General features: G+C 51.7%; 8 protein-coding genes across 8 annotated transcripts; 3 read left to right on the top strand and 5 right to left on the bottom strand.

Annotated features, from left to right (window-relative positions):
• Positions 1-253: 253 nt before the first annotated feature.
• On the bottom strand, positions 254-2,163 carry N7506_009906 (serine/threonine-protein kinase; the record flags this gene model as incomplete). Its single annotated transcript, XM_056959199.1, has 6 exons — positions 254-438; positions 667-726; positions 808-1,388; positions 1,448-1,778; positions 1,841-1,931; positions 1,987-2,163. 6 exons carry the CDS (start codon positions 2,161-2,163, stop codon positions 254-256), a joined length of 1,425 nt encoding a protein of 474 aa, XP_056808589.1.
• Positions 2,164-2,738: 575 nt separating this feature from the next.
• Positions 2,739-9,526, bottom strand: N7506_009905 (DNA polymerase epsilon catalytic subunit POL2; the record flags this gene model as incomplete). Its single annotated transcript, XM_056959198.1, has 5 exons — positions 2,739-4,399; positions 4,467-7,831; positions 7,896-8,679; positions 8,728-8,867; positions 8,919-9,526. 5 exons carry the CDS (start codon positions 9,524-9,526, stop codon positions 2,739-2,741), a joined length of 6,558 nt encoding a protein of 2,185 aa, XP_056808588.1.
• A 374-nt stretch (positions 9,527-9,900) lies between these two features.
• On the top strand, positions 9,901-10,563 carry N7506_009904 (uncharacterized protein; the record flags this gene model as incomplete). Its single annotated transcript, XM_056959197.1, has 2 exons — positions 9,901-10,249; positions 10,307-10,563. The coding sequence occupies 2 exons, from the start codon at positions 9,901-9,903 to the stop codon at positions 10,561-10,563; spliced, it is 606 nt and encodes a 201-aa protein (XP_056808587.1).
• Positions 10,564-11,004: 441 nt separating this feature from the next.
• N7506_009903 (uncharacterized protein) lies at positions 11,005-11,805 on the bottom strand (the record flags this gene model as incomplete). Its single annotated transcript, XM_056959196.1, has 1 exon — positions 11,005-11,805. The coding sequence occupies one exon, from the start codon at positions 11,803-11,805 to the stop codon at positions 11,005-11,007; it is 801 nt and encodes a 266-aa protein (XP_056808586.1).
• Positions 11,806-12,425: 620 nt separating this feature from the next.
• On the bottom strand, positions 12,426-14,082 carry sik1 (snoRNP complex protein NOP56; the record flags this gene model as incomplete). The annotated part of the gene is made up of 3 exons (XM_056959195.1): positions 12,426-12,689; positions 12,743-13,862; positions 13,919-14,082. The coding sequence occupies 3 exons, from the start codon at positions 14,080-14,082 to the stop codon at positions 12,426-12,428; spliced, it is 1,548 nt and encodes a 515-aa protein (XP_056808585.1).
• Positions 14,083-14,377: 295 nt separating this feature from the next.
• On the top strand, positions 14,378-16,341 carry N7506_009901 (chaperonin-containing T-complex subunit CCT6; the record flags this gene model as incomplete). The annotated part of the gene is made up of 7 exons (XM_056959194.1): positions 14,378-14,419; positions 14,482-14,576; positions 14,633-14,654; positions 14,713-14,754; positions 14,811-14,831; positions 14,886-15,059; positions 15,115-16,341. 7 exons carry the CDS (start codon positions 14,378-14,380, stop codon positions 16,339-16,341), a joined length of 1,623 nt encoding a protein of 540 aa, XP_056808584.1.
• Positions 16,342-16,544: 203 nt separating this feature from the next.
• On the bottom strand, positions 16,545-17,612 carry N7506_009900 (putative histone acetyltransferase (MysT1); the record flags this gene model as incomplete). The annotated part of the gene is made up of 1 exon (XM_056959193.1): positions 16,545-17,612. One exon carries the CDS (start codon positions 17,610-17,612, stop codon positions 16,545-16,547), a length of 1,068 nt encoding a protein of 355 aa, XP_056808583.1.
• A 632-nt stretch (positions 17,613-18,244) lies between these two features.
• Positions 18,245-20,812, top strand: N7506_009899 (RNA recognition motif domain-containing protein; the record flags this gene model as incomplete). The annotated part of the gene is made up of 2 exons (XM_056959192.1): positions 18,245-18,424; positions 18,473-20,812. The coding sequence occupies 2 exons, from the start codon at positions 18,245-18,247 to the stop codon at positions 20,810-20,812; spliced, it is 2,520 nt and encodes an 839-aa protein (XP_056808582.1).
• Positions 20,813-21,076: the final 264 nt, after the last annotated feature.

The following is a 21,076-nucleotide window of genomic DNA, read 5'->3' as shown; positions in this document are numbered from 1 at the left end:
GACTATTTAAACCCTCTCCCTCTCCTCTCCTCTCTTCTCTCTTCTCCCTCTCTCCCCACAGCTCAGAATATAAAATCCACATTTCCCCCCTCTCTCTTTCTTCTTCTTACTTCTTCTTCCACTCTTCTCAGACCCAAGCACCTTCCAACTCTCTCTTCTCGTCCTCACCCTTCAACCACAGGCTTATGGTTTGGGCCTCATCTGACCCTCACATGCATTATGCACACTGACATTGTGCGCTCCTGGGTCGTCGCTACGAGATCTTAGCTTCGGCTTTGGTCTTTGCGTAATGGCCCCGATCGACTCTTCCATGTGTGCCAGCAGCCAAATGAGCTCTACCGATGCTTGTGTTGTTGCTGCCCATGGAATACAATGGATCGTCGCTATGAGATCTTAGCTTCAGCTTCGGTCTTTGCGTAATGGTCCCAATCAACTCTTCTATGCGCGTCAGCAGCCAAATGAGCTCTACCGATGCTTGTGTTGTTGCTACCCATAGAATACATCCTTGAAGTGACTCCAGAGTAGTTCGTTAGGTATCAGTTTAGCTCAAGTGCAATCGATGACAGTTTTAAGGACCAAAAACTACAGTGTGGTTGCCACGACACCACACCAGTAGACGCAACTTCTTACTTCACGAGTGGGACATGGTATGTAGAGCACACATACTAAGAAGAGTCTCAACAATAAAATGATCCCCACGGTAGAGAGAAGCAGCCAGCGATCTCTCTAGACATGGGAGTATGCAGCATCACTGATATTGGTATTGATACGGGACAAAGATCTAGCGAGCAGTACGACTCCACAGACCAGCAACCATTTCCTTGACCTTACGCTCCTGGGCCCGGATCTGCTCCTCAGTCTGCCCACGGGCATTACCACGACTATCAATCTGCATCGGATCACTACCATCATCAGCCGCCTGTGGTGGAGCATGGCTCTGCTCCTCGACAATTTCATCACCATTAACACGTTCCGGCTTGGGATCGACGCTCATAACACCATCCATCATGAACCCACCACCCTCGCGAAGCTTATTGATGGCTCGGACGGTGTCGATGGCACGGTGCAGCGTCCGCCGCGCGTTGAAGTTCTTCTTAACGGTCGGGAGCAGATCTTCGCCAGAGCCAACCTTGGCGTTCTCGTATGGTGGGTTGATCCACGGGTGCTGCAGGGCTTCATGGGCTGTCATCCGTGACTGAGGATTGATAGTCAGGCAGCGGTTGATAAAGGTACGCGCCTCTTGCGATACACCACGCCAGTACTCCAGTGGAGTGAAGGAGTAGTCTGCGGCGAGAATCGCTTGCATTTCTTCCAGGTTGGAGTCGCGGTCAAAGGGCGTGTATCCGCACAGAAGGAAGTAGGTGATCACGCCGATGGCCCATATATCACTGAGACGAGGCTGTTAGCATTGGAGAAGTGGGATCGAGGTCGTGCAGTTATTACTTACACTGGCTTGCCGTGACCACTCTTTTTGAAAATTTCAGGAGCCATATATCCTGGTGTTCCACAGGTTGTCGTCAGAACATGGAACTGCTCTTCGTCCATTATCCTTGAGAGCCCAAAGTCGGCAATCAAGAGATCGGCATTATCTTCCGGAGTACGAAAGAGCAAGTTCTCTGGCTTCAGATCACGGTGCACAATCCCATGGTCATGTAGATAGGCCACAGCGGAGAGCACTGCGCGGATAAGGTCTGCAGCGTCCGATTCATAGTAGCTGCCCTTACGGCAGATGCGATCGAAGAGCTCTCCTCCCAATGCGAGGTCAGTGACCAGATATACTATTTCACCGCGAGTCAGTTATGTGGTTCTCAAAGGTGAACGAGATAGGGGCGAAGCGCACAGTTGTTCATAGTCTCAAAGTAGTCAACCAGAGTCAGGATGTTCTGGTGGCCCATCGACACCCTTTTCAATATTGCGATCTCATTCCGAACCTTCAAAGCATGTTGGTCAGCACCTCTCCCGGACTTGCGCTGTGGTTCACTCTACCATGTGTTCCCGCCCGGACATGAGACGCTTGTTGATCACTTTCGCCGCGTAATAGCGACCGGTGTCGATGTGCACACATTCCTTCACGACAGAGTACGAGCCAGCGCCCAGTGTCTTTCCAGTTTTGTATCGGCACGGCTGGACCTTCGGCTTTTGGCCGGGTGGTGGTGCCGCCATGACCAAGTGGGGGTGTGTGATGCGGGTGTAGGGCCGGAGGTTGTGGGAACAAGCCGGTGAGGAGCGAGGTGTGCGAAACACCTGAGGGTCGGTTCGAGACTGCGATATATGTACGTCTGTCGAGGTCGAGGGCTATGTGCCTGCGGGAAACCCAAGTCAGCGACGAAAGATAGGAGAGTCCGCCTGGGCGCAGATGCCCCACAGGTGAGACATCCGCGACCAAGTCCCTTCACTCACAAATTGACTGTGTTGTGCTTCGAGGGCGTCTGAGGTGTGCGGGGTTGATAAGTCGAGATTCCAGACCGGCGCTTGGTGGGGGGCGCAGGGCTGAAACGTCAGATGAAACGGAGCACCTGCATTGCATCTCGAGGATTATTGTGGAACAATGCGAGTATAGATAGGTGGAACATGTTGAAATTAAAAAGCCCGTTGAGACTTCATATCCAACGGGACGCATTATTGCTAGCCTTTGCACTATTTACATGTATCGTCTAAACTCCAGCCCCATGCCAAAAAAAGACAAAAGCAAAAAAATACCAGTACGCCGATGTCAGAGGCATTCAAACATAGAAAAATCAGAATCGCTCCAGCACTCCTTCCACAATGTTCTCAAGCAGCTGGAGCTTATGGAACTTGGCCACGCTATCCAACACTTGGAGTTTCTTTTCGATCTCCTTGCGATCAACTGTGGGAGCGAAGGTGCCACTGCAGGAACAATGCTCGAGGAATTCACTCATCTTGAGGCCACCGCACTTGCCACATTTGAGATCCTGTGTCTGCCACTCGACAACAAACCCATGGACCTGGCCAATGAGGAACTCTTCAGTAGCAAGTCGGTCGTACTCGGCCTGACAGAAGGGGCATCGCCAGGGTTGGGCAGTGGCAGTGGCATCCGACGTGGAATCCGGCAGCACGTCTTCGTCGCGACAAAGATCAAGGTCGCGAATGAGACAGCACGAGTTGCACGACATCTCAGGGAGTTTCAAGCTAGCGGTAGGGTTCTCAAAGCGACCCTCCTTGCTGAACTCTCGGACCTCGAACAGCGCTAACAGCTCACTTCGCAGCAAGCGCGTTTCCAGGGTCGTGGTTTTCGACAAACTCAGAACCTGCATCAACAGCTTTGTCAACTCCAGTGAGGGGTTGCGCTTCTCCTTGGCTTCCACCAAGACTCCTGGCAACACGGGGAATGCGTATTCAGATGCAAGTTCGGGATGCAGCATCTCGTCACGTTGTCTCCGGATGAGACTCGAGATTTGCTTCTTCAAAGGCTTGGAGAAACGATCTGCGAGCACGGCAGTGATTTCTTCGTCGTCACCTTCAGTGGTCCGCCCGATGGGGATCTGGGTCGGACGGGGCGTCGAAGAAACCTCCCCGTCTTGAAGTTCGGGTCGTTTCAATGCGTGCATGAGCTCGATGTATTCGACCGTCCAGTCGTGGAAAATGGTTTGCATAGGCATGGGTAGGAACCTGCTGAGCTGCCAGTGCATCGCGGTCTCGAGATTCTGCTCGTCGGCCTCGGTAACCTCTTGACAGCCCTTGCCTCCGTAGTTGTACTCATCGTACCAGACGAGGTAGTCCCAGTACTCCTTGATCTCTAGGTCGATGAAGTGGAAGGACGGATTGGCACGAATGGACTTGAGGACATATTGACTGTAGGCGTACGCGTTGCCCACTTCGGTCTTTGTGGTTTGGAGAAGCAAGCGTGTGGGGCTGGCGAAAATAACATGCGATCCAACACGCCTGAACTCTGCCATCAGTCGCTGGAACGACTTTCGCGAGAGAAGGCGCACGTAGTTGTGCAATGACCGATCGTACAGACACGAGACAGGGCTTTCCACCCATCGGATCAAGTGCTGAACCATAATGTCTGCCATGTTGTTACCAGCGCAGGCTTCTGTCCACCAGTGCTTGACCATCTCGCGGAGTACCACAACACCAGCAGAGGCGAACGCTTTCTCTGAATAAAAGACGCCAGTGTCCTCACCGTCTCCGGATGGAGCTAACAAGGTGTCACTTCCGTCCATCTCGTTGATGATAGAAGATGTCAGAATTGTGTTGATCGACAAGTTGCGGACTTCTAGCTCAATGCAGACGGTCGAGTATGCACCTGGCACATTCACTGAAGGCATGTTGACCTTGTCCAGGGTACCTAGGATGTCATCTCTCTCGTAGCCTGCATGGTCCGGACGGGGGGCCTGGGGACCACCAGAGTACAACATTGTTCGACTGCAGTCGTCTGGCGTAAGAGATATCAATCAGGTATCGAGGATCTTCACTTTCCAGGTTGCAAAGTGGCACGTCACCGTAGCGAGCGAGCAGAGTCAAGTGCTGAATCCAGGAAGACAGGTACAGATACCGTGTGACCAGACGTCTAGCAACGAATGCCTGCCAACCCAAGGGCGGCAGCTCCATGTCCGAAGCTTCAGGCTTCACGGAAAGAACTGGATACTCCTTCAGGATCGGAATGTCATGGCACAGACGGTCTTTCTGCTGAGATTGGATGACAAGAACGGCGGGTCGACTTTCGTCACTTCGAAGCTTTCTGATCATATCACCCACCTCAAGGTGGGCTTTCCTCCGCGTCATGACCTGCGTCGTCTTGAAATGGATCTTATCTTGGTACTCAAATGCGTTCAAAGACTCATCGCCTGATGAGGATTGCACCTTTCGAGTGAGCAACTCAGTGTAGATTTTGTCCACGTTTGGTAAGCCCTGCACATCCCTTGTGCGGTTGAGGATGATGACATGTGCCTCACTCTTTGCCGTTGAAAACAGTGCAAATACCTGCCTGTCTCCCGAAACAATGTGATATAAGTAGTGGAAGACCAACGACGAGTTCATCAGGTAGGGCTGGTCAGAGGATGCATGAAGCAGGGTTGAAAGGTCGAATCCTTTGTCCAGTCCGTCACCGAGAACACCACTCTGGCTCTCATCGAAAGTGCAGTGGCTTCCTAGCTTGAGGACAGCGCGAGTGCTGAGCGGGATGTTGCCCTCGTAGACTCCCTCGATACTGGGGTGTTGGAAGAGGATGTCCATCTTGTCAGCCTCCTCCAGATACTTTTCTTCTGGCAAGGACATCTTGAACAAGTGGACGGAGGGGTGTCCGTTGGGTAGAGTGTGGTTCACTTTCTCAACGTCGCAGTCCGGTACGTCAACATCAGGAAGCGAGTCTCGTTTCAGGTTCAAGAAGAACTGTCGCGGAACCCTGATGCTGAGAGCGTGGATCTTTTGGTCGATCAGCACGAAAGCCCGTACGACTCCCGGCATGCCTGTCTCACACAGCTGCAGAACTTGCCATGTGCTGATATACAGCATTTGGGCTTGATTGCGGAAGAAGCTGCTCAATGAGTCCGAAGCAACATTCGTTCGCTCGCCAAACAGCTGACGGCGGCGAATACGCGCCTGTTTCTGGATCTTCCATTTTTGCTTTTGATACTTGAGGAATCCCTCATAGTTTTCCGACATGGATGGCATGACCGCTGGCAAGCTAGAGAAGGGATCGAGGGCAGTCTTCGACGCATTTTCTGGGTGCTTCCTCTTTTGAGAGATCTTGTTGTTGGGCGATGTGATCTTCTGGGTCGAGCTGATGATCGCCTCGTCCATGTCACCAGCGTGCTGCACACGGTGATCCAGAATGTTTGCGTTGACGGAGGAAAGAGGGGTCTTCTCCGATTTAATGAACATGTCCGTCATCTTCTTCTGCTGGAATTTATCATCCTTGGCCTCGATTCGACGTCGCAACCAATCGGGATGGGCAACACGAGGCACTGGGTTTCGGAGCTTCTGAAGCGCAGCCGGGATGGTGATCAGCTTCTGGATGACCGAGCCCAAGCGCTCCAGATAATAGTCCCAATCGATGACAGTCCGAGGATCCATGTCGCCAGGGTCTTCCTTCAGCCATTTGCGCAGGAAGAAGCGCTTGATATTCTCCTCCGCCGAGAAGATGGCCACTGGAATGGCTCTCTCGGTGACTGGCGTGTTTCGTGGTCGGGACGAGATAATGTACTTGCAATTCAGGCCTTTATCCTTGACCATCTGCTCGCCCAAGAATTCTGCCAGTCTCCTAGCAGTTGTGATGGAGGTGGACTTTTGCTTGCCGTACTCTTCCAAGGTTTTGGACATACTTCGGTTCTCCGAAATGAGATCGATCAATTCCTCGTCGGCCAGTGTAGAGCCCTTCTCGTACAAGACGTCCAACCACCGATCGGCAACTCGAGCCACGGCGGCGTAGGTCTCCGCAAGATTGGAACCCTCGAGGAAGAACTTGAAAATCTGGGTCTGGAAGATCTTGATCAATTTCAGCTCTCCTCTTCGCTTGACCTCGAATCCCTTGAGTTCCGCCAGGGAACCGTCATGGTTGAACACCGCGTAACGTTTTTTCAAGTTCTTGTCTTCCTCTTTCGATGTTGGCAAGATCATTGCCCGGTATGGTCCATCCACTTCGAAGAAGATTGAGTTCTCACTGTGAGTCTCGTACTTGAAAGTTTTCGGGTCGGAAAGCGCCTGGTACTGGTGGTTGGTGTACCTGGCATGTACCAGGTGATTAAGCATGACACAGGGGTATGAAATGCCTAACTTCTTCCCATTCTTCAGTGTGAACTTGAATTCGTCGGGGAAGCCTCCAGGAAGCATACACCAGATACCGTCCGTATCCAACTCCAGGGGACGACCTATGCGTTCAACGAGTTCTCTTGCCATCTGGATGATATGGGCACCTGTAAGACATGTCACACCAGCCATTTCCATGGAATACCACCGAGAACCCTTTCGCATCACGTAGCCGTAGAAACTGTTGAGAATGACTTTGTGCGCAAGTTGGAGAGAATCGTACAGCACAATCATTTTCTTGGCTTCCTCGATCTCAGTTGCGGAAGCACCTGATGACTGTAGACTGTCGGTCTTGTTCTTCCAGACTTTCTGCTTGCCCTTGAAATCGTAACGTCGATCACGGAAGTCTCGAACTGTATCGACATAGAAAGGATTTTCCCTTTGACAGATAATGGCCTCGCGCTCCATCGTCTTGCTGTCGTGGATCTTGTGGTAGATCTTCTTACTGTAGTCTTGTAGACGTTTCTTGACAACACCAGCCTGCTCCTCAATGCTCAGTTCACCGAACGAACGCATTGGGGAGTTTTTGAAACGGCCTGGGAATTTTTCATTTGCCGTGGCGCGTCGGATCATGTTGTACTCATCACGCTTGGCTGGCAGGAATTCACCACGCCAGGCCCAAGGCATACGCCTGTCACAGGTTTTTCCAGGTCTGTTGAAATCGCAGGCAGCACAGTCTGACTCGTCGATCAACGAGTCCGGTTGCAATCGATTTGTGATCATGATGTTGGGATACATGGATGCGACGTCCAAGTGGTAGATGAATGGGACTTCATGTCGCTTCGGGTTGTTTTTGAGATCGAGCAGACGTTCTGCAATCTGAGCACGCACTTCGTCGTAGTTTGCGATGTCATCCATGGATTTCTTTTCCTCGACCTCGATACTGAACTTGAGAGCGTGATCCAGGTCATTGAGAAGTTCATCAATCGCAGTCGGGTCAACGCTGAAATGTGTGGGAATGTCACTTCGGAAAACACCAGCCTCGATACTCTCGACGTGACCACCGACATAGGTTTCAGACTCGAGAAGGTGGCCCTCGTAGAATGCTTCTGGGGGGGTCCTTGTGCTTGTTGGGCAGAACGATCTCGTGTTGGTAAGCTTGAACCATGAGCAGCATCTCGCACAGAGTACCGGTTCCCTTGCGTAGCGTTTCATCTGCGTTGAGCGGAATGATCGTGCAGAGTGAGAAGATGAAGGGGTGGACGTATTTCATGTAAAGATAGTAGGTTGCGACAGCGTCGGAAACTGAGTACTCAGCCAAGGTTTGTGGCCGCTCGCTCGCGTATGGTGTCATTAGTTCTGGGTCGAGCTCATCGGGGTCGTAACCCAGCTTTGCGACTGTCACGGCTTTGAGACCACGACTTCCCTGGGGGAGGTAACTGTCACGGTTGACCCAAGCGAAACAATCCATGTGCACACAGTTGTCAGCTATGTAGATATCCTCGCTGTTCTTGCGGAAGCCGATTTCCATGTACATGTCGAGACCATTAACGCTAGCTCTGGTTTCCACGAAAGGCCAATCGAAGAAGTCACCGTTGTATGTTGCAATCACAGTTGGTTTGGCGATCTTGACATGCTCGAAGAAACGTTCCAGGACTGCTCTTTCGTTTGCTTCGTTGAAGATGATGAAAGGTCCGTTATACTCTGGTTTGGGGGTGTATTCAAAGTCGTTGATGTCCTCTGAAACGATCTCCCTGTTGGTAATGAGAAATCCTTGCCCATCGATCATATATGAGATCATCATAACTTGATCAAATGCAGCATCTGGGAACTTCAGAGGAAGTTTCGTGGTCTCAATATCAAAAGCGAGCACGACGGGGTCTGCACGCTGAAGCCTGTCCTCTAAGCATGTCAAGGATACCACGCCGTGATCTGCCTTGACACTATACCATTTTCCAATCCGAATGTCTTTGAAGGGTCAGTGGAATTTCGACGGCATATGGAAGGCATACTGACCTTTGTCAATGCAAACTCGGACATGGTATGGCACGTCGTATTCTCGAATATCCACAATAAAATCACTCGCTTGTATGTTGCCATTAGGTCGTTGCTCATTAATAATCTCGTCGTCAAAAAGATCTATACCAGCAGTCGCACTATAATATTTCATCAGCGGTGCTCAGCTCTAATCATTTGAGTATACAAACCTGGTCATCTCAACATAGGCGTCCATCGCACTCTCGTTCTTCTTATTCTTTTCCGCCAGGGGCAGTATTGTCCTGCGGACCTCGAGCAGGTTGCTGACATTGGCGAAGCTGAGTCTGATGTAGGTCTTCCGGTACCCAAGGAGATGGTTGGGTAGATTGAGGTCCTCTCTCTCGAGTCGCGCGAACTTCTTGATCATATCTTCAAACGATCGTCGACACCATTCTTCGACCTCTGTTTCGTATCCTTTCTTCACTGCGATCAAGAAATATGGGTCGTATTCCACAGTCGCTTTGAAACTCGATCCGTCGTCCTGCAGGAAGTAATAATCCACTCCAGCACGGCCGCCAGGCACATTCGCATCCTGTATCGACGTGCTGTGCATGTTGACCAGCCATCCAGCTCTTGTCTCGCCAGACTCAAATCGTGGGAAACCGAGTGTTTCATCAATGCTGTTGGCCAACCGAATGGCTTCGAATTTCTCATCTTGGGATGTCGCTTCGGTGGAGCGCAACGAGTTGAATTCGACGGTCTTCGCGCGGCGGGGATTGGAGGATGCTGCGCTTGAACGAAACTTGTTTCCATACTTGCTGGGTTTTCGTGAAGGCATTGCGACGTGGTCGCCCGGCCGGGCTGCGGAGGTACCTTTTTTTCTCAAAGGGCAGATGCGATGTAGGACATGAAATGCGTGCAATTTAAGATGAGTTAAACAGGCGGGGTAGAGAGTAAAGCAAGAAGTTGGCGTTGTAAAAGATCTGGTCCTGGGACCAATTGTGCCTCTAGTAGGGTCTAGCAATGGCCTACGATCCGCTCTAATCAAATCGATTTCTATGGTCCCTGACGCGCTCGCGTATCCCGGCGACGCGTTATAGTGGCTTAGTCAGTCTTCCGGAATAACTGTCTACTTCGGGAAGCATCCGGAATATCCACATATTGATGATCTTCTGGGAAAGCCGATGTTCCAAAGCAATTGACTCTACAATCATGGCCGACGATTCACAAGACCAGAGCGCTTTCCAGGAGAGTGCGAACTCCGCGCGTTCCTTCAACGCTTCGCCCGACTCGCCAAAGAAAAAGCACGAACCCTCTCAATCACAGACTGCAAAGCTATGGGATGCCTTTGGAAACCCCGAGGAACCCGCCAACGCACTTGCGAAAGCTACCTACAAACCCCAAGGGAAGGACCCTAAGGATGTGTCATACTCAGAGATCATCGGATCAGTGTCACTGTCCGAGATGTCCACTATTCACAAGAGGCCATGCGCCCGAGAATCTCTAATGACTGGTATCGGAGTTGGCTTTGGAGTCGGTGGTCTACGGGGTGTTTTGAAAGGTATGAAATCACATTCCGGGCTCCAGAACTTGGGGATTGGTCACTAATACGCTGCAGGACGCTATGGTCTATGGTCCGCTGGCAATTGGGCCGTGGGAATGTTCGCGATCACTTCGCTGGGAGCATACGAATATTGTCGCTACCTGCGGAACAAGGAATTGAGTGGCATGGCAGAGGCGCTCGACCTCATGAACCAATTAAAGGCCAAAAAGCAACGAGAGAAGGACACCGCCGCGGAGGAAGCAGCACGCTTGGCCGAGGAAGAGAGGAAGAAGAAGAGCTGGTCTAACCCTACCAACTATAAATTCTGGTAGGCGTGCTGCTTCACGAGGAGTTGGGGGAGTTCAGATAAAATTTCCGACACTGTATATTTCGATCCCTGGATCAAGCGATGGTTGGCATCATATCATAAAGTCATCTCTGTGTATTATAGTTCTCTCTGCAAGATCACACTATCCACCCACGATGATAGTCAAACCCGGGAACAACAATAGTTGTATAGAAGAAAAGATCAATAAGTTTGTCCTTCCACGCAACTTGCCAGAGTTGTTGTGGTCATAGTTGGAACCGCCTTGGTACCCACGCGCATGGGAGTGTCCTTGGACAGGGTATTGTATGATTTGGGTTGGGGCTTGGCGTAAGAGCTAAAACGCATATGCTCGCTTTCAACTCGGAAAACTCAACGCCCAGCGAAAATGTTCAATCAAATATGAGTGAAATCAAATGTCAGTCATAAGCTGCACTCTGGAGGTGCTTCAGACATTAAACTTGACCCGCTTATGGACTGCACCGTCATGTATCCCATGCAGTTGGTCAAAATCAAGTCCGTCCCTTCTTTTCTCTCGTCTTCGTTCACGAGCTTCCCGTGCTTCGCGGGTTTTCCATTCTGTAACCTGTCTTTGCCGCCTCTGAGACCTTTCCCAGGCGATTGATGCGGTAGGCTTGAACCCTACACCATTTATTCCGTAGCCATCATCCGATGGATCTGAGGGGTTGTGGCCTGTTATTTCCGAATCATGCCATACGAGCGGGTCTTCTTCCGAAGCTACCTTTGCCGGAGGGGGAGAGCGTCGTTGCTTGCGCTTAGAAGGCGAGGAAGGGTTGAGCTGTTTGCGAGTGAAAGATGCGGACTTCTTCTTGGAAGGCGACAGGGTCTTGGAAGTCGCCTCCTCCTGCGCTGCGGGCGGGTCGAAATGCAGGGCTTGGCGGTCCGGCTCGCTGCTAGTAGCCGGTAAAGCTTCGGGCATAGTCGTGGGGTTTTGCTGGTCAGATTCGCATATTTCGGGTGCTGGGGGAGCCAGCGAGCTCCGCCGTGAGTCGCCCGTCAGGACAGGGTCCGAATGAAGGTCGCCACGGATGGCCAACTCGCCGAATCTCCCAGCCACGGCAGCGCGAGGACTGTAACTGTCAAGGTCGTCCTCTTCCCGGAGGATGTCTTGGTAACTGGCTAGAGATATTTCCGATGTGGGTGACGGAGATCGACTATAGCAAGATGATTCTGAGGGTTCTCGCTTGCGTTTGGGCGAAAAAGGTAGAAATGAACTTGTCGGCAACATACTGAAAACGGAAGTGGGGACGTCACCGAGCAACCCGATCTCTTGTTTGATTGTCAGTGTATCCACCAACTCTTTCAAGAGACAAAGCAATTCATTCTGTAGGGCCCAAGGGCGGAAATCAAGGCTGAGAGGGGTTTGGTCATTGGACATCCGGCATTGCATTGGACTGTGGGGTAGTGATCGCCTTACATCTGACAATGTACTACAACTGTATGTGGTACTCCTTTTGCACGCTACTTCAACCCTGCAGGTAAGTGAATATTCACATCAGACTGAGCTAGTTGTGAGGAGAAATATTGATCTTCTGATTTACACCACTATGCTATATTCACAAGAAACTTTGGAGGTCATATACCTCGTAGCTAAGAACAATGTGCTCCCATATGACTGGGTATACATGCTTGAAGATTGGTCAAATCTAGAAAGAATTTTGATTGAACTGATAAACAAACTTGAAATATTGAAAACGAAAATATCAGAGCAGCGACAGTCAGAGCTGCTGAGGCAAAAGGCCTGGTAATAATTTACAAATACCTGCAAGCCGTATCCATCGAGTCATCAAGACAAAAGCAAAACCTAACGCCATGGCAAAGACTCCCAATTCCAAAAGAACTGCGCATCTAGGCCTTTTGCTTCTTCTTGGTGGGCTCGGCATCCGTGTCGTGCTTGCGCTTCTTCTTCTTCTCGGACTCGCCCTCACCAACATCGGACTTTCTCTTCTTCTTCTTGTCGGCCTTCTCGCTCTTGTCCTTCTTTTCCTTCTTCTCCTTCTTCTCCTTCTTTTCCTTCTTGGCCTCGGCGACGTCGGCATCTTCCATCTCCTCGTCGCTCTTGTCACCATCAACATCGTCGAGGTCGGCAAGGACAGCGTCCATGGCAGATTTCTAAGAACGTTAGCATTTATCTTCTCAGGCACAGGCTTGGAAGTGGAACATACCATAGCGACCTCGTTCTTGGTGGGGGCGGCACCAGAGGTGTAGAACTCGAGGCGCTCCTCAACTTGGCTCTTGAGGGCCTCACCGAACTTGGTGGTGGGGGCTTCAGAGAAGTTATCGATACGGGAGGCGATGGAGCACTTGTTGGCGAGGAAACGGGAGATTCTGCCCTTGTTCTTGGGGCCGGCTCTGCCGATGAAGGAAGAGTGGTACAGCAGACCGTACTTGGGGGTGTTACCCTTGGTCTTCAGGGCACGGAAAAGAGCCTTCTCGGCACCGAGAATCTGAACGGTAGAGGCGGGGTACTTGGACAGGTTGGTCAAGCTACCGGCGTGGGAGATAAGACGAGCTCCGACAACCTCACCGATGAGAGCGGCAAGGTTAGGGGCGACAACGCTCATCTTGGCGACCAGGTAGGCGTAGAGAGACTTGCGGTACTTGGCGAGCTTGACGACACGCTCGGCGAAAGAGATGACGTTCTCCATGTCAGCATCGGAGATCTCTTGACCCATGCTGTGCTTGGCGGCATCGATGATGTTCTGGGCAACACCCTCATCGTCCTCGACGAGAGCGGCAATGTCGTGCAGACCTTCGTCGCTCAGGCTGTTCTTGTCCTTGATGAACAGAGCGAGCTCGGCGTAGCGCTGGTTGTCGGAGACAATCTTGACGAGCTCGGGGAAGTGCCACGAGTACCATTCACGGACACGCATGGAGAAGGTGTTGATAGCCTTGTCGAGCTGGTCGAGAATGGCGATGGCCTGGATAATGTGGTTGTCGTCACGCTGGACGGAGAACTTTACCTTGGCACGGGAGTAGGCGTGACCAAGACCGAGCTGGGCAGTGTCCATGTCACCCTCACGCAGCTGCTTGAGGAGCTTGGTGGCGTGGAGGCGGATACCACGGAGAAGATCCTGAACAACCTCGCTAGTGTCACCAGTCTCGCAGTCCACAAAGGAGAAAGCGGACTTGATGCTTCCAGCCAGAGCCTTGTCGGCCACACCGAGGACAACCTTCTTCTTCTTGTTGGGCTTGGGGAGGTTCAGATCCAGGAAGGAGACCAAAAGCTCGGATGCGACACCTTCGGAAATGTCGTTGATCTCACCGAGAGCCTGCTTGTTGTTCCTATACAGTGTTAGTGGACTATGAAAAAATCTTCCACGTGGGCATTGAAGGCGTACTCGAAGGGTAGGAAACTGGTGAGCTCGACCATCTTGCCGAACTTGGCCAGGTCATTGATACCGGCCTGGACTTCCTTCAAGCCATTGCCGACAGTGTCACCCTGGTGGGTGACCTTGAAAAGCGAGTAGCCGACAGGGCTCTCGAAAAGTAGGAAATCGGCCATCGTGTTAAGACCAATACCGAGTAATCCACAAAATATCGAGAGGGAACTTGCGACACCGGCCAGAAAACACTCGGGAGTGTAATTCGATGGGTTGCTGGTGCGGGTGATGGTTACGGGCTCAAAATGAGAAAAAAAAAAGCTGGAGGCGCTAGTGCGAATCCGTGGCTTTTTGCCAAAAACCACCGCCTCGCCCAAAAGGTGGGCACCCTCAGTATCTAACAAGTGCTCTACCATCCGTGACTTTAATATTTTTGAGATTTCTGGACGTGATACCCTATCGTTCATTTTCAGGGATATGTCTGCAACTCAGCTACTCAACCCCAAGGCGGAGTCGAGGGTATGGAAAATATTCCCTGATGGCCCCTCACTGATGTGCCCGCACACTAACATTTCACGCAGCGGAGAGGAGAAGCCTTGAAGGTCAACATCGGCGCCGGTGAAGGTCTCCAAGATGTCCTCAAGTCCAACCTGGGCCCCTCGGGAACCCTTAAGATGTGAGTACTTTACAAATGCATCCCACAGGTCAGGACAATGGAGCTGACAAACTTAGGCTGGTCGACGGTGCAGGCGCAGTATGCAATCCCCCTTTCCTTTCAGACGATACGGGACACCATTTCTGATACGTTATAGATCAAATTGACCAAGGATGGAAACGTTTTGTTGCGTGAGATGGTTCGTCTGGCCCTGAGACCCCAAACGTCTGGAGCTCATGAGCTAACAATTTACAGCAAATCCAAAACCCCACAGCTGTAAGGCGGAATTGCCTCGACCCCATCCCTACATCCTGCTGATTTATCGAAAAGGTTATGATTGCTCGTGCTGCGACGGCACAAGACGACATTACTGGTGACGGTACCACATCTGTTGTGTTGTTGGTGGGAGAGCTGCTGAAGCAGGCGGAGCGTCACATCTCGGAGGGTCTGCACCCCCGTGTCATCACTGATGGCTACGAGATCGCAAAGACCGAGGCTCTGAAGGTACTTATGCCTTTTTCACCTACCGAGCGTCCTAGATCTAACCAGCTGCCTACAGTTCCTCGACAACTTCAAGCTTGAGCGTACCATCGACCGTGAGCTCCTGCTCTCCGTTGCCCGTACCTCCCTCTCCACGAAGCTCAACGGCGCCCTCGCTGAGAAGCTCACCCCCGATATCGTCGATGCCGTCCTCGCTATTCACAGAGCCCCTGAGAAGCCCGATTTGCACATGGTTGAGATTATGACGATGCAACATCGCTCGTCATCCGATACCCAACTTATCCGCGGTCTTGCATTGGACCACGGTGCCAGACACCCCGACATGCCCAAGCGGGTGGAGAACGCTTTCATTCTGACACTCAACGTCAGTCTTGAGTACGAGAAGTCGGAGATCAACTCTGGATTCTACTACTCTAACGCGGAACAGCGAGACAAGCTTGTTGAGAGCGAGCGCAAGTTCGTCGATGCGAAGCTCCAGAAGATTGTGGACCTTAAGAAGGAAGTTTGCGGCAACGACCCCAACAAGGGCTTTGTCATCATCAACCAGAAGGGTATCGATCCTCTTAGCTTGGACGTTCTTGTTAAGAACGGTATCTTCGCTCTGCGCCGAGCCAAGCGCAGAAACATGGAGCGTCTGCAGCTTGTTTGTGGCGGTGTTGCTCAGAACAGTGTCGAGGATCTTTCTCCCGACGTTCTCGGCTGGGCTGGTCTGGTCTACGAGCACCAGCTTGGTGAGGAGAAGTTCACTTTCGTTGAGGAGGTTAAGGACCCCAAGTCCGTGACTATTCTTATCAAGGGTCCCAACGGACACACCATCACCCAGGTCAAGGATGCTGTCCGTGATGGTCTGCGCTCTGTTTACAACACAATCGTCGACGGCTGTGTCATTCCCGGAGCCGGTGCGTTCCAAGTTGCATGCGCCGCACACCTCCAGTCCCAAGCTTTCACCAAGACCGTGAAGGGTAAGGCCAAGTGGGGTGTCAATGCCTTCGCCGATGCGCTCCTGATCATTCCCAAGACTCTCGCTGCCAACTCAGGCCACGATATCCAGGACTCCCTGGCCGCTCTCCATGATGAGGTGACCGATGGTAACACTGTCGGTTTGGATTTGGCCACTGGTGAGCCCATGGACCCCATTCAAGGAGGTGTCTTTGACTCTTTCCGTGTTCTTCGCAACTGCATCGCTTCTAGCACAGGTATTGCGTCCAACCTTCTCTTGTGTGACGAGCTCCTCAAGGCTCGGCAGATGAGCAAGGCGGGCGGTCCCGGTGGTCAGGAAGAGTAATGCACTTGCTCATTTACGAATTCAGGCGGTTCATGTAAAGATTAAAAGGATTGAAAACTTGTGACCCTCGCAAAGTTCGAGGGGAAGAGCGAATTAATTCAAAAATGCACAAACTTCATGTTGCTTCTCATGATCTTCGTTAGACAGTAATCAATAATTATGCTATCGTACATAGTATAATCCACCAAATGAACAAATTATAGTCAGTCCTCTTCTAAGGCATCCCTATGGCTCTCCTCTTCGGATGCGATGACAGGAGGCCAGAGTCCCTCAAATCCAGATTCACAGACCGGGTCCTCCCATACGAGGTGATGTGCTTGAGCCCAGTCCCAAACATCGGACTTTTGAATAGTGACCGTCTGCCCAGGAGGTGTAGGATCCTCCCCCGACCCCGTGCGGTTTGACTTGCGCTTTTTAGGGGTCGCCTGAGGATCAAAGAGCCCCATGCTTTTCAGGGCAGTGATCACATCTTCAGTGAGCATCCCAGTCCCCAGTCCAAGTTCCTCAACGGTCATTGTCTCACGCGGTGGTCTCTTGCGCGAGCCCTTGGGAGTGGAATTGGGCTTCTGCTGAACAGGGTCGAGGGAGCTGTTTGTTGGCTTCCCGCGGAGTAAAAACCGGGCAATCCGCTCGGCCCAAAAGCGGACATAGCTCTTGTGGCCCAGTTCACTCAATGGCTTCTCTGGCCCACCAATGGGTCCACCGTTGGAGTCCCAACCGCTCAGCTTGTAGCTCACCCCCATGAGCAATTTTCCAAGCTGCTTGTGTTGGTAAGGTGGGAAGATCAAAATGCAGGCAAGATTATTCGCGTCCCAGGAAAGCTTCTCTTTTGAAAAGAAGCCGAGGACATGGTAGCTCTCATGATCCTCGGGGTCGGTGAAGGTAAGAATGTAGTATAGGAAAGTTGCGACATCGAAGAACACCGTCTTGTGATCAAGGAACAGCTTTGCGAAAAGAGACAGGTTTTGTCCGAACAACTTGTAATCTTGACCGTCGACTTCCCAAACCGCATACCCGCCATGGTCGTAGACTTTGGTTCCCGGCGGCGTGATGCGATGCTCGCAGGCCTTTCTATGTTGGTCGAATATATCGGCATCGCACGTGTATCGGAAGCACCACCGGCAGACGTAGAGCCGCTCGGTGTCCTTGGCTACAAGGTCTTCCGGGTAGATGGATTGGTTCCATGGCTGGAACAAGAGATCGCCCAGCACCACGTTTTGAAGGTTCCTGTCGACTGGAGACTGCAGCTGTGTGGATTTGGGGGTCGCCATTTATGGATGTGGAGACTCGACGCGGTGGATATCAAGGCGAGTTTTCGAGTTTCATGCAGCCGTATCCAATGGCCCGGCCATTGGTGTTTAGGGAGTGATTGGCAATGACCGATCAAGTCAAATGAGTGGCGCGTGTTTGAGCAATCATCAGTCTAGATTACATCCATGGATGCTCTATAAGTATAAATGCACATTGGTGTCCGAACGTGTCTCGTCCTTTTTTGACCCGGCAGAAATGTCTTACCGCCATCGTCTCCGACTTGAACAACTTCCCCATTAGTTACTCTGTACTCGATACCACGCTAGAAGTAGCTTTCAGCCAAGGCCTGTGATGTATTCTTTGATTTCAAAGAATAGAGTACATTAAAACGTACATATCGAGGTAGAAAAGCACTTGCCAATACTCCCTGAAGGTATATGGTGACTAAACAGAGACATTCTACACCTTTTGGAGGTCGAGCGGGGAGAGTGATCTTATCCTTATCCTGTTGCCTATCAAACTTCACCTTTGCCACTACATATGAACCTCCTTAATCCAAGATTTTAATCTCCTTTTTCTTATCACTAGCTCTCGTTCTGATTCTTTTTCATCTCTGAAACTCTGTAACTGGCCCAGAGGGTCCCTTCTCACGATGCTGAAGCCCTTTCACATCAGAGATCTCCGGGTATCTGACCCCGAGCCTCCAACTTCTCCGCCTAATCCAGCACTCGTCCGCATCTCCACCACTGATTATGATGCGATAGCGACAAATCATCCCCGCGCAAGATTGACATATGTGGATCAGGATGACGATGGAGATGAAACGATCACTGTAAGCACTCTGCATCTTTATGACGCCAAGCTCTAAACATCTTGCTAGGTTGGATCTGCTCTTGAGCTTTCCCAGCGCCTCGAGGAGCCCTTGGATATGAGTACACGGCTCGAATCCATTCAGCTTCAGAGCGATGTCACGCCGACTCACATCTTTGACGTCCGTCGGTCGAACTCCGTAACCGAGTTATGGCAGCGATACCGAGTCGATCATGCTGAGCAGGACTCTGCTGGCTCTCAAGATTACCGCAAACCCAGCGTCACTGACTCCGCTGATCAACATGAACCCTCGGCGTCTACTGGCTCTTTCCTGCCACCACTTCCTAATGAGCCCCGGCCTTTGATGGAGGCATTCGAAGCCGAGCTAGCAGAGATGCTTAATTCCACTGACACCAAGGAGAAGCAACCGAAACGCTCTACTTCACCGCCGGTTGTCGAGCCTTCTACCAGATCAAGCTCAACACGCACACCCCATCCCATTGAAATCGTGGCAGCCCAAGTCGCTCACCACCTCGCCAACGGGGCCCACATGGTACAGAGTGAGTGGAGGGCAAGAGTTCCCGAGTTACAGCGACAGCTGCGAAATTCTCAAAGGCAACTTGAAGCTGTGCATATGTCTCTGCCTCAACATTTAGAAACGTCATTACGTGCATTGCTTGCCACACTCGAGGCTCAGTTGAGGACTGCTTTCAACAACATCCCAGACGGTGGAAGACGGATGGCACAGGATGTGTTCGAGACAGGAAGGCCTGTTGCCGAGAATGCCGCAGATGGCCTGCGTATGATGGCTACTGAATTCAACGAGGTCGGCAGAACTTTGTTTTCTGCATTTGAAAGCGAGTTTGGACGACCTGCTCCGACTGCATCTTCAAACGGTGAACCTGCCGCTCCTATGCCACCTGCCGCTCCTGTTCCAACTCACCCTCAAGACTCGACCCGTCTCTCGAATGAGAAGGCATCCAGCTCCGGCGAGCCACAGTCTGCGTTGAATAATCATCTGAATATGCATCAAGAGACACCTTCTCATTTCCCTACCCCTCCATATGCTGGCCATGCACCACCTCATCCAAACCAGTGGGTGCCGCCCCCAACTATCTCCAATAATAACCCCTGGAATCCGTTCCAACCGTATCCACCACCTCCTCCCCCTTACCCATCCCACCCTCCTACACAACAGCCACCAGTTTGGCCACAGCCTCGATCTACGCCCTGGCCACACTGGCGACCTGCGCCGACCCCTGCCGTGCGCCAGGACCCCTCAAACACGCAAGCACGTGCAGCCAAGCCCAGCAACCCCAGGACTGTTGACTCGGCCCCAAAGTCTCTCTTCGTTGGTAACGTTGGCTTCAATGTCAGGGAGCAGACACTTCGGGATGTTTTTGCCGCAAATGGATTCATTGTCGACGTTGATCTCCCGACGGATGCTACCTCGGAGATTCACGCAGGATTTGGCTACGTCCATTTCCCCTCGGAACATCTGGCTTCGGCCGCGATGCAGCAATTACAAGGTACTCTCATTGATGGCCTTTCGATCAATCTGGAGCACATGCACCACCCCTCCATTGAAGAAGTGCGTACAGTCCAAGACACGTCGGCGCATGACAATGAGGTGCGAGGAGCTCAACTACCACCATCGGATCCCAGTGGTGCGAAGAGAATTTATTCCGATCCAAAGCGGTGGAACTTTACAAAGGCCGATCAAGACAAATTAATTGAATTTGCGCTCAGAGAAGCCAAGGATGACGCTCGATCCGAATATTCTGCACTGCTTGATTCTCCAAGCGATGACCCAGCATTCAGTGCACGCTACCCCTCGCTTCTCCCAGGGACGATTCCCCAACGTCAAGGTACCCCTTTGAACTCGCACTCGGGGGCGGAGATGTCGAGATTCCCGCCCGTTTCCCAACAAGATTCCCGGCTTCTTGCCGGCAATACGGCCGCTGGTCCCAATCAGACCCTCTATGCCGGCTCGTTGAAGCGCCGATCTACTGATTACCAACCTCATCGGGCAGAACATGGCCACTCTGAGAATGAGGTGCCCCCAAATACTCTGTACCATTCAGCCAGCATGCATGATCTCGGACAAGGACGCGACGTCGCGACAACAGAAGCCACAGCTGGTCCCCAGCCAGTTGCCAACAACGCTCCAGCAGAAGAAACTTGTCCGGATCTGATGTCGGCCACAGGCGATGTCAATGGTTTTGAGACTGGCTATGCAGATATCGAACAGTGTGTCTCCGCGCTCATTGACATGGGCTACGGAACTGAGCAGGAAGGTGGACGGGCCAGAATGGCGATTTATGCTGCGGCAGCTGAGGGCAGCCTCATGGATGCCATTGATATGATCGAAGAAGAAAGAAGGGCCTATGAGTGTCGAACTTCTTGTTAAGGATTTAAATTGTTTTGGTTGCTCACAGGACGGAAATCCGGTTGTTTGATGTATTTTTGCTCGGTCTTGCTGGGGTGGATTCCGTGTTTGCTGAGAACGCAACCTTCTCTACAGACTGCTGATATGTAGCTATTAATGGTATTTTCCAGGTGATTCTGCAGATTCCGTGAACCTTGTAATATTAATTTCGATTTTATGTGCGTCCTCTTGTAGCTGGAACCTTGGAAATTACTTGGGTGATGGTGTGTGTAGTGACATATCGTG

This window comes from Penicillium brevicompactum (assembly GCF_028827555.1).
Source record: "Penicillium brevicompactum strain IBT 35665 chromosome Unknown utg000006l_segment0_segment0, whole genome shotgun sequence".
NCBI lineage: Eukaryota > Fungi > Ascomycota > Eurotiomycetes > Eurotiales > Aspergillaceae > Penicillium > Penicillium brevicompactum.
This window is presented reverse-complemented; position numbering and strand designations above follow the sequence as displayed.